This window comes from Electrophorus electricus, chromosome 18, assembly GCF_041902795.1.
Source record: "Electrophorus electricus isolate QZ-2024a chromosome 18, ASM4190279v1, whole genome shotgun sequence".
In the NCBI taxonomy this organism is placed as follows: domain Eukaryota; kingdom Metazoa; phylum Chordata; class Actinopteri; order Gymnotiformes; family Gymnotidae; genus Electrophorus; species Electrophorus electricus.
The window spans coordinates 10959568-10969942 of NC_137514.1; the positions used below are offsets into that span (position 1 = coordinate 10959568).

A 10375-nucleotide genomic window follows, 5' to 3' on the forward strand; every position below is an offset into this window, starting at 1 on the left:
AACATTACAACAAAAGGCGACAGACTTTGTCTGCTTCTCAAAGCTTAATTAAGTTTGGTTTTTTTAAACTCAAGATCCCTTTATGGGTGGATTGTGTAACTTTGTTTATACTGACAGATATACAGTGACCAAAATTTTAGCGTTGGTAGCGTGTCAAATTTGGGAAAAATAGTCACAAAATATTTTCATTTAGTTTGTACTGTTTTGTTTTGAACGTGATTTGAAAGTAGTGTCTGTGTCCTGTTCATCAGAAGGCAGTGGGTCGGGCAATCTGAGCACATCCTCTAGCTGCAGTGAGACCTACACCAGCTTCTCGGACATCAAACCCTGAGACCTGTGGCTCAGACCTGCTTCTACAGCCCCGCCTAGTGGCAGCTCCTATGCATTGCACTTTCTGCTGAAACAGCTCCTTCCTGTACTGTGTTTAGAACCAGAACATAAATCATATCAGTTTAATACATGGTTTCATTCTCACCTCTTCCCTATTCAAATCTGAAAGATAAATGAGCCAGTTTTGATCTCTTTTTTTAAATAAAGCTATTCAATTAAATGATGGCATTGCACTTTTCATACTGAGCTTATACATTTCATTTCACGTTAAAAGAAAAAAGTCACGCATAGCACTCAGGAAAGAAACTATGTGAACATTTCTTGGTTTTAACTGAAGGTGAGGCACACCGGGTCCAAATATGTTCGAATCAACTTAGGTAGGCTCCCGTGGAGGTTGCACTTTGGTGACCCTTGTTCTGAAAGCCAACCACTTTATCCACTGAACTAGAAGCGGTGACCATTCCACTTCTGCTGGGTTATAGTGATTTTACTGGTGCTGTACTGAGAATAAAAAACGGTTTTGGTGTGCCCCATTTTCAGGGAGGACCCACACTTCTTACAGGCCGGCATCCCCTGCTTGACTGTAGGAAGACGTGAATGTGTGATCTAAGATGGATTGTTGGGAGTCATTGCCCTGTTTCTTGAAATCAAAACAACTGTGAAATGTCCAGTCCAGCTCAGTATATGTATTAATCATAAACAGCTGTATATTTTAAATAATTTCCTGTATAATAAGATTTGTACAGATAATTTTACCTCATTTTTTCCATTAAAATAACTATATACACTGTTGTATATTTTTTTCATCAAATGTATTTCATCTATATCTGAAGCTTGTTTAGATTTTCTTGCTCATTATTACTAATTGTTTATTTACATTTATGAAATACAGTGGTTTTCTTGTACTATCACGTACAACTTATATAGTGTGCATATAAGTGTAAAACCAGACAACAATAATTTTAATTTTATTTTCAGATAGTAATAAGATCTTCAGCACAAATAATTGCGAAATAAAATGTCAACAAATCAATTCATCAGCAAGCTCTCACATATTTAGTTGCATTCTTTGGGCCAGCCAGGACAAAAGAATAACTTTTAATCCTAGAAAATTGTGAAGTCATTACTGTGGCCATCCAAGTCTACTGTTCTTAAGTGTCGCATTTACGTACCTCAACATGAAATCCTCTATATATCCCCTTGGTTATCTCTATTTTCATAAGCCATTGTCATGAAGGTATATGTGACTGCTAACTATGTATATGTGTAAATATGTATTTAAGAGGTTGTACAAGTTGAATTAAGAGGAAGCCTGAATAAAGTCCAGAGAGACATTGACTTGATTCTGTTGAGTCCTGCATATTTCACTTTCCCACTGGGATACTGTGGCTTGCAAACGAGCATTAAGGGTGAACCTGCGCCATTATAACCCCACGTATTAACGCTCAGAATCTCATCTTCTGTCTTTTGTCAGCGCGCGGTTTACGTTTTATGGTGCTTTTGTTTTCACAGTAGGCCTAACCGCAGCAGCGACGACATATTTAAACACGCAGCGGATGAGTCACCAGGCGTGGCCGCGGGCGTGCAGTCCGTCCCCGGTACAGATGCGCGGATAAGCCGCCTTCCCTCTACCCGTCCGCCATGCGCCACTTCAAAGGTCTTTAGCCAGACACAGGCGTCGTTCACATCCGGGTAATCTATAGCCCCGCCTTCAGAGAGACCACCCACCAATAACAACATCCCTGATCTGAGAACGGTACTGGTGTGTTCTTCAGAACGGGGAGATTCGCTATACTAGTTGGCAGAACCGATTCTAGATCAGCCGTTGCGGGGGGGCAGACTGACTGGATCCAGTGGTACAAGCCGTAATGTCTCAGACTGAAATACGTTTGGTTCAGTCGGAGAGAAATTCTGTACTGCCTTCTTAAAAAAAAAAAGTCCGCACGGTTTAATTCGCTCATACGCACGTTCCTCTGACGTTTTGCTCAGCACACACACTGCTGGCGTGACAAGAAGAGACTGCTCGGTAACGTCGAAACAAGACGGCAGCAAGCACGATAGCCGACTGAGAAGACGCGAAGTAACACCGCTGCACTGTGAGTATGCAACGGCCGCGACAGTTTGAGACGTCGGAAGATGACGACGGTCATTTACCGAAATGAATGTCGTCCTTGACATGGTTACAAACTTAAATCGAGCAGGCACACATGCGCTAACGACGCGGAGCCTTCGCCAGGGTTTTGGCTGCTTTTTAATCCGTCGTCTCACGGCAGTAGCTAAACGCATGGCGGACCTGCGAGTGGCAGACTTGTTTTTGGTCAAAGGGGAAGCGCACTGTAAGTTAAATAGCGAGACTGCACCTAGGCAGAGTGTGAGTGTGAGTGTGTGTTTGTGTGTTTTGCTGTTTAATTCGCCTTGTGTGTGTGCCGGAATCGCGTCTTCGTGATCATTTCGCGCGACAGATATTGTCCGTTTTGGTCGGTGTGCCGGTCCGGGTGCACGGGAAGCGTCTTTCGTTTGGGTTCATGTTTCTTCGCTTTAGATTTAGTGAACGGGTCTTAAAATACCTTAAATCTGCTGGCTGACAACATCCCCTCGATTTCACGCCGTCAGTTATACCCGTACTGTACAGTATAGCGTAGCTAGCTTGAAGACTTTTATTTTGCACGTCTAGGCCACTCCGTAACTAATTAAAATGTTCAACCGTTCATGTTCAGCATTCTCGTTTTTATTATCTGATCGCTGATCAAATGTATCCCCGTAAGGTCAAGCCCTCTACTGACCTTAAACGTTTTTTGGACTCGTAATCTTTTATCATCAGGTTCAAGTAGCTGCAGATCACACATGAGAAATATGAATGCACTGTGTCTGTGAATGACTGGCGCAGTCGAGCCAGTCCCACCTCACGAATGCCTCAACTTGTTTATTTACACTTTTTTGACCCCCACTTTTTCAGCATTAGTTTGCTTACGGTTGTTTTTAGGGCCTCGCAGCGTTTGTTTGTCAAAGGTGGAGTGCTTCGGTAAAGTCTGTAATCGGGCTGTACAAATACGAGAGGCACGCAGGAGGAGCTGGGCCTCCCTGTGGGTAACGTAATGGCCAGATTTACAGGCATTGGGAGCTGATCATAGACCAAGACTTCGGATCAGACTCTTTGGAAGGTTATATTTATACACCTCTTCAGCCATGTGTGGAGTTGCATGCTGATCACGTGATTTTCCTGCCTACTCAGGAATATATAATAGTTATACCGTTCAGTCTTTGTCCTGGGTTAGTTTGAACTAAGGTAGCACAAGGTAGGACAAAAACTATTTGTTATGTTGCTGCTTACAAAAGAAATGGATGAGTTTGTGTTTAAAGTTACTGTAAATCTACAGTTTGAACCTACTCTTTCGTGACTGGAGGTCAGATGGAATTAAAAGGCTTATGAACAGATTGAGCTGGAGAGAAAAAAACTACTGTAGTATGGTCAGAATGCTACCAGCCGATTTGATTGTCATTACCAATCAGTGCCATGTAAATACCCTTTAATAACCTGTTATAACTGTAGACTTACTGGGCCCGTCTGTGTGTGCACATGAGTCTGCTGACTTTAGCAGGCCTAGACATTTGTGGAATATATTTTAAGAAGACATTCATAACAAGGGAGGCACTCTGATATCCCCTCAAACTATAGAGGAGGCCTGTGGAGCAAAGGGTGTTAAGAGTGGTCTCTGGCAGGGTTTGCATGATCAAAGCCACTGGCTCTTGGCAGGCAATGAAAAATCTCCGGGGTGGGGGTAGGGGGGTGGCGCAGTCAAACAACGCATGTGTGTGCACGTGCACGCACGCACACACACATCACACACACACACTCGCCACACATGTACACACTTACTCTCTGGGGTTCTCACCTCGTAGGATTACCAGTCACAAGTTAGGCCATGTCAGCTTTCAAGAAGAGTGTGGGTGAAGGGTTTTTTTTCCCCGTTTGAATTATTCCATGTGTTAAGGCTGTTTTTAAGCTCAGGTTGCCTGTGTCTATCAGCACCATTCTAGTGTGTAACTCTTCTATACAGGCGCGGGTGCCTCTGCTCAAATCTAACTTTTATGAAGTTCATGGATGATGCCTTTTCTATTTTGGTAGTATGATTTAAGACCCTTAGTTACAAATGCACCTCGAATGAAGTAAATTTGGGGGGGGGAGTCAGTGCTCATCACAGAGAGAGCATTTACTGATCTTGCGTCTGAGTACTGTGAAACACCAAACTACCTTTAATAACTGCAATTACCTGAAGTACTTGAATTTATTATATCTTGTCCAAATAATGAAACCTAAGATTTCCCAAATATTTGTAGTTGTTGTTTTTTTATGTGTTACTGGTTGTTTGTTCATAAACTTCCATTTCAACCTGAAATAGAGTGTGGATCCTACTGTGTTCCATCGTCATGACAACCATTTGCACTTTAGCTAGGGGGTGGGGGTGGGTGGCTGCTTAGCAACATGGTGTCCTTAAGGGTATTGCCCACCGATGAAGGAAGAGGGCAAGCTAGCACGTTGGCCCCTGTCTAACCTCCTCTGGGTCTTCCTCTCATCCCGTCCTTGCAGGTTTTGAGGAGAGCGAGAAAAATAGCAAGAGTGAGACAGAGACCCCAGGTCACAACCATGCCACTCTTTGGTAAACCCCACAAAAGCCCCACGGACATTGTGAAAGCACTGAAGGACAACCTGTCCATTCTGGTGAAGCAGGACAAGAAAATGGAGAAGGTGAGTAGACTTGTTGGGAATACGCCAACCCCTGATTCACTCCAATTTTTCTCCCTATTTTAGTCATAGCCAGTTCCTACTCGTCGGGGATTTCTCCCCTGTCGCACGGCAGCTGCCGTCTAGGGAGGGCTAAGGCTGTCACATGCTTCCGCTGCTGATGCAGCCAATCACATCTCTCCGAGCTGCGGCTCGGAGTGACGGTGTAACGCACTGGCAGCTCACAGACGCCCCGTGAGTAGCCAGAGCGAGAGGGAGAGAAAGAGAGAGAGAGAGAGAGGGAGAGAGAGAAACACCGACCCAAACTCCCTCTCCGAAAGAACGGCCGATTCCACTCTCAGGCTGTTGGCCACGGATGACGGCTTCAGACGATGGGGCGAGCTTGAACAAATCCTCCAAGTTACAGTAAAATAAATTTGTTAGAAAACAGACTTTTAACTACCCGTACTACCCTGGAACGGTATCTGTAAACCGCATATGACTGATTAATTCTCCCAGCGGGGCACTCCATCATGAAGCTGCCTTGACCCGGACCTCAGCCTCTCTGCACTAGGGAGCGCGTGAAGCCTCTCTGTCAGGCTTTGCTCCAATACTTCCCGCATGCTACCGCTCCCCTTGGCTCCAGGGCTTCACTTGTGCTTCTCTATCAGACGTGGCGCGGTTGTCTAGGTGGAGGTGCCACCGTATTCTGGAGCGTTCATTTGCAGTTGATTGCCAAGACGCTTCCCTGCAGGTCCTTGCTAAGGTCCAGGCCTGTGAAGCACAGAGCTGCCTGCCCGCTGCTCCCCGGAGGGAGTGGCCTCCCATCTCATCACAACCGGTGACGACGGGAGATGACGGACAGACAAATGACCAATGGGTTTTCCCTATGAGGGACAAGACGAGATGAATGTGTGCACTCACTCGTGTGTGTGTGTGTGTGTGTGTGTGTGTGTGTGTGTGTGTGTGTGTGTGTGTGTGATCCCGGCAGGCGTCAGAGGAGGTGTCGAAGTGCCTGGTCGCGATGAAGGAGATCCTGTACGGCACCAACGACAAAGAGCCCCACACGGAGACGGTGGCCCAGCTGGCTCAGGAGCTCTACAATAGCGGCCTGCTCATCTCCTTGGTGGAGAACCTGCAGGTGATCGACTTTGAGGTGAGTCGCGGTTTTCCCAAGCTGCTGCTTGTCGTTTCGAGTGTGTTCGGTGTGAAGGGCCACACAGATAATATTCCCAGAAATCTTTCATTCGCAGAGCCAGAAGGGAGTGCTCTTGAGAGCAAAGTAAAAGCTTGTGTAATCAAAACAAAAATGAATAAAAACGTTTTAATTGTATATTAGCTATTTGAAAATATTGACAATTATTAGCTGCATTAGGTCCACATGGCAAGCAGGATGACGTGCGTTCTGCGTTTTAAACACTGTGGACGATTGTAATGACACTGCCTGTGAACGGTGTGTGCAGGGTAAGAAAGATGTGTGTCAGATCTTTAACAACATTCTGAGGCGACAGATCGGCACCCGCAGTCCCACGGTGGAGTACTTCTGCTCCCACCAGGAGGTGCTCTTCATCCTGCTCAAAGGGTCAGACACACGCTTCACCTCCTCAACTGTGCCACAGCCCCACCTGCTCCACAACTGTACATGTCATTATACATTATAACTTATGATAACACAGTACAACATACTGATTGTCCCGCTGGAGATGACATAACATTAATCAGGTTCCACCCTGCACCACGAAGCTTTTGCACCCAACCTTTCGTTCTTGCGGCTTCGGGTGAACGCTGTAGCTAACCAGAAAAGGTGTGGTGCTGATTCTGTTCCCCCCTGTTGCAGGTATGAGACCCCTCAGGTGGCGCTCAACTGCGGCATTATGCTCCGTGAGTGCATCCGGCACGAGCCGCTCGCCAAAATCCTCCTGCACTCGGAGCGCTTCGACGACTTCTTCAGCTACGTCGAGATGTCCACCTTCGACATCGCCTCCGACGCCTTCGCTACCTTCAAGGCAAGGAAACCAACCCCCCTGGCGGGGGCTGTGCACGGACCGCTTTGACAGGGGTTCCTGATGGGTCCTGACTGGGATTTCCTTTCTTTTTTCCAGGACCTTCTTACGAGACACAAGGTTCTGGTGGCGGAGTTTTTAGAGCAGAACTACGATGCAGTAAGTAATCTGTACATCACTGCACGTGTCAGTGTGTCAGTACTTTTATTAGACACAATACATTATTAGACACAAGGCCCATGAGAATGTGCTTATGTGAGAAATGGTAAGAGAGAGACAAACACACAGAGAGAGAGAGAGAGAGAGAGAGAGAGAGAGTTCCCCAAAAGCACGGCCAGACTCCCGGCCACTGGTGACCCAGACGTCATTGGGAAGCACTTTCGTCCACGCCAAACAGGTTCAGTGACGATATTTGGCGTTTGACCCAGTCTGCCTCTGCACGCAGGTCTTTGACAACTACGAAAAGCTGCTGCACTCCGAAAACTACGTGACAAAAAGGCAGTCGCTGAAGGTGCGTGTTCCGTAGTGTCTCAGTGCGGCGTAGAATATGAAAGACTAAAATTAAGATTAAAAGACCAGGGTAAGACTTTGTTGGCCCCGTCACCAAAGTGTGTGTGTGTGTGTGTGTGTGTGTCAGCTGTTGGGCGAGCTTCTTTTGGACAGACACAACTTCACTGTGATGACGAGGTACATCAGCAAGCCAGAGAATCTCAAACTGATGATGAACCTCCTGAGAGACAAGAGTCCAAACATCCAGTTTGAGGCCTTTCACGTCTTCAAGGTAAAGGGCCACGCTTGGTTCCCAAGGGCCACGTGCGCACTCAGGCCCCAGTGGAACACTAACCCTTCCGTTCCTTTGGCGCGGATGGCACTGAAACAGCGTCTCCCTCCCCAGGTGTTTGTGGCCAACCCAAACAAGACACAGCCCATCGTAGACATCCTTCTAAAAAACCAGACGAAGCTCATCGACTTCCTCAGCAACTTCCAGAAGGACCGCACAGACGACGAGCAGTTTAACGACGAAAAGACGTACCTCGTCAAACAGATACGAGACTTAAAGAAGCCGGCCTCCTAAACCTTAGCTAGCGATCACGTTATTAAGCACCTCATCTTTTTACTGAGGAAAATAAACAACAAAAAAAACAAAAAACAAAAAAAAGTCTATTAACAATAATAATTATATTTAAAATCATAAACATTTGTCTTTTCTTAGTCATGAGGCTTGCAAATGATAGTTCTTGATCACAGACGTTCAGTTGTTTTTCTTTTTCTTTTCGGTAGTTTCATCATTCAGTTTTGTGCCATCGATGGGTTTTTTTGTTTGTTTGTTTTTGTTGTTGTTGTTAAAAAAACAAAACAACAACTCATTTTGTTGGAGGAGAAACCAAAGGTTGTAGTAAGTCAGTGGGGTGACGGCGAGGACCTAAAAGAGCTGTCTCGCGCCCACCGCTCCAGACGCCGCTCGCCCTGCGCTCAGCTCTGCCAGAGAGGAAGTTGCTGGTGTTTTCCGCCGATGACGCCAGTAGGTGACTAGTAAGAAGGATGGTTGCATTCCCCACTTATTTATAAGCCTTTGATTTTCTGAGGTTCAATATTTAGATTAAACTTCTCTGTTGCATTCCTGTATTCTTTTTCTAGCCTGTATTTTTAATTCCCCCCTCTAGACGCTGTATGCTGAAGTTTCTTACGCACCTGTATGGTTTGCCGCTCGCTCCATTGGCTCAGAACGTGGTTGGATTTATCCCCCCCCCCCAAAAAAAAAAAAAAAGTACATTGATCTCATCCCACTGTGGTGGCTTTAAGTAACTGCTTTTAAGAATGGTTCGGTTAAACCAGTGTTTTTCTCATTAGGTTCTCTGCCATGGACAGTGCAGTTCCTCTGAATGTTTGCTTTAGTAAGATATTAACCTAACGACACTTTAACTACACTTTAAATTCTTGTTATAGGTTCAATTATGTTGGCAAAACAGGGCCATGTAATCCTCCTGTTTTTCTATTTTTACTTGATATGTTTACCTGTTGTGGGGGGGGGGTTAGTTTTTGGCAGTGAAAGGTGGTGGCAGTCCAGAAGGGTTGTTTGTTTGTTTGTCCTTTTTTACTACAGCCCTCCACGTAGAACTACAGACGCAGGTGTAGTGTTCAGGCCGTACCGTGGATCTTTCCGGCCTACAGCATTGCTGTAGTGCTTATAGCAGACTGCTGTAGTATGTTCTATGCTTTAGTGTCCTAATACTATTGAACACTTTGTTGTGGGACAGCTGCAGTACCAGGGTCATTTCTGTGCCGTACCGTTCCTTTAGCACCAAGATCTTTTCTGGTCTATAGCCGTCGTGTTGGCTCTTCATTGTGATTTTGGCAGACTTTGATTAGATGCATAGGTGAAACAGTCGAGGACACGAACGTACAAACAGGTGCCTTTTTGTTGTGTGTTTAAGTGCGTTTCCTGTTTTTTCCCAGTATGTTTTGTATTTTTTTAATGCCAATATTTCCAGGGGGAGCTTAATTTTATTTTTGTTTGTTTTTAAATATGTTCCAGTCGAGCATATTTGAATAATTAAGCAGTGAACCTCTTTAACTCACTATATTTGAGTTACGCTGATGAAGAAACTTGGTTTTGTTCTTTGCAGCTACATTTGACTGATTCAGTTGTATGTCTGTGACTTAACCGTTAGCTGTAATAGGACTGAGTGGAGCATGTATGCTGAGGAAGTCTGGGCCCATGTTATCACGTGTTACATGCCAATTACATGAAAATTTAATGTTTTATTATATATATATATACACATGCTGAGCTTTCAAACCTTTGTTTGAAACTTTTTTTTTTTTCCCTGAATTTTGAATGTGATTAAATACGATTTTATGTTAGTACTAAAAAGGACTGAAATCCAATGGGAAAAATATCCCAGTCATTTTTTTCTGAATGAGCGGTCATGTTTCTCATGCCTTGCCTTCCCCTCTGTTTGAATACGCATTAATAGCTCAGATTCAAGTAAGCTGTTCAGTATTGCGCGACGTAAAGTGAATCGTGGAACATCACGGTCGCCATGGGGCGACCATTTAAACTCAGCATGCACCTGAGCCAAATTTTCCAGTATCTTCACAGCTTTGTGTTACAAAGGAGTTGCATTGAAATAAAATCAAAAGCATTATGGTATCTGTTCTAATATCCAAACTGAAATCGTTGCCCGTTACATTTGGTCGCCACCTTCCTTTATAAATGCTAATTGTACCATATCAACAAATAAAGGAAAATTCAAACATTGGTTTTTTTTTTTTAGTCCTGTTAACTGCACCTGCAAAGTTTACACCCACAGTCATG

At 44.9% G+C, this 10375-nt stretch overlaps 2 protein-coding genes across 13 annotated transcripts in view; both read left to right on the forward strand.

Annotated features, from left to right (window-relative positions):
• Nucleotides 1–1673, forward strand: part of mcf2la (mcf.2 cell line derived transforming sequence-like a) — a 48724-nt gene extending 47051 nt beyond the window's left edge. For all 12 annotated transcript variants that reach the window (XM_035534848.2, XM_035534847.2, XM_035534851.2 and 9 more), the window contains one exon: nucleotides 252–1673. In XM_035534848.2, the coding sequence (XP_035390741.1) occupies nucleotides 252–331 (80 nt within the window). In that variant the 3' untranslated portion in view covers nucleotides 332–1673. The remainder of the gene's footprint in view (nucleotides 1–251) is intronic.
• A 513-nt stretch (nucleotides 1674–2186) lies between these two features.
• cab39l (calcium binding protein 39-like) lies at nucleotides 2187–10319 on the forward strand. The gene is made up of 9 exons (XM_027010147.3): nucleotides 2187–2426; nucleotides 4919–5077; nucleotides 6045–6209; nucleotides 6517–6635; nucleotides 6891–7059; nucleotides 7156–7215; nucleotides 7502–7567; nucleotides 7694–7837; nucleotides 7952–10319. The coding sequence occupies exons 2-9, from the start codon at nucleotides 4976–4978 to the stop codon at nucleotides 8129–8131; spliced, it is 1005 nt and encodes a 334-aa protein (XP_026865948.2). The 5' UTR covers nucleotides 2187–2426; nucleotides 4919–4975; the 3' UTR covers nucleotides 8132–10319.
• The last annotated feature ends 56 nt before the right edge of the window (nucleotides 10320–10375 follow it).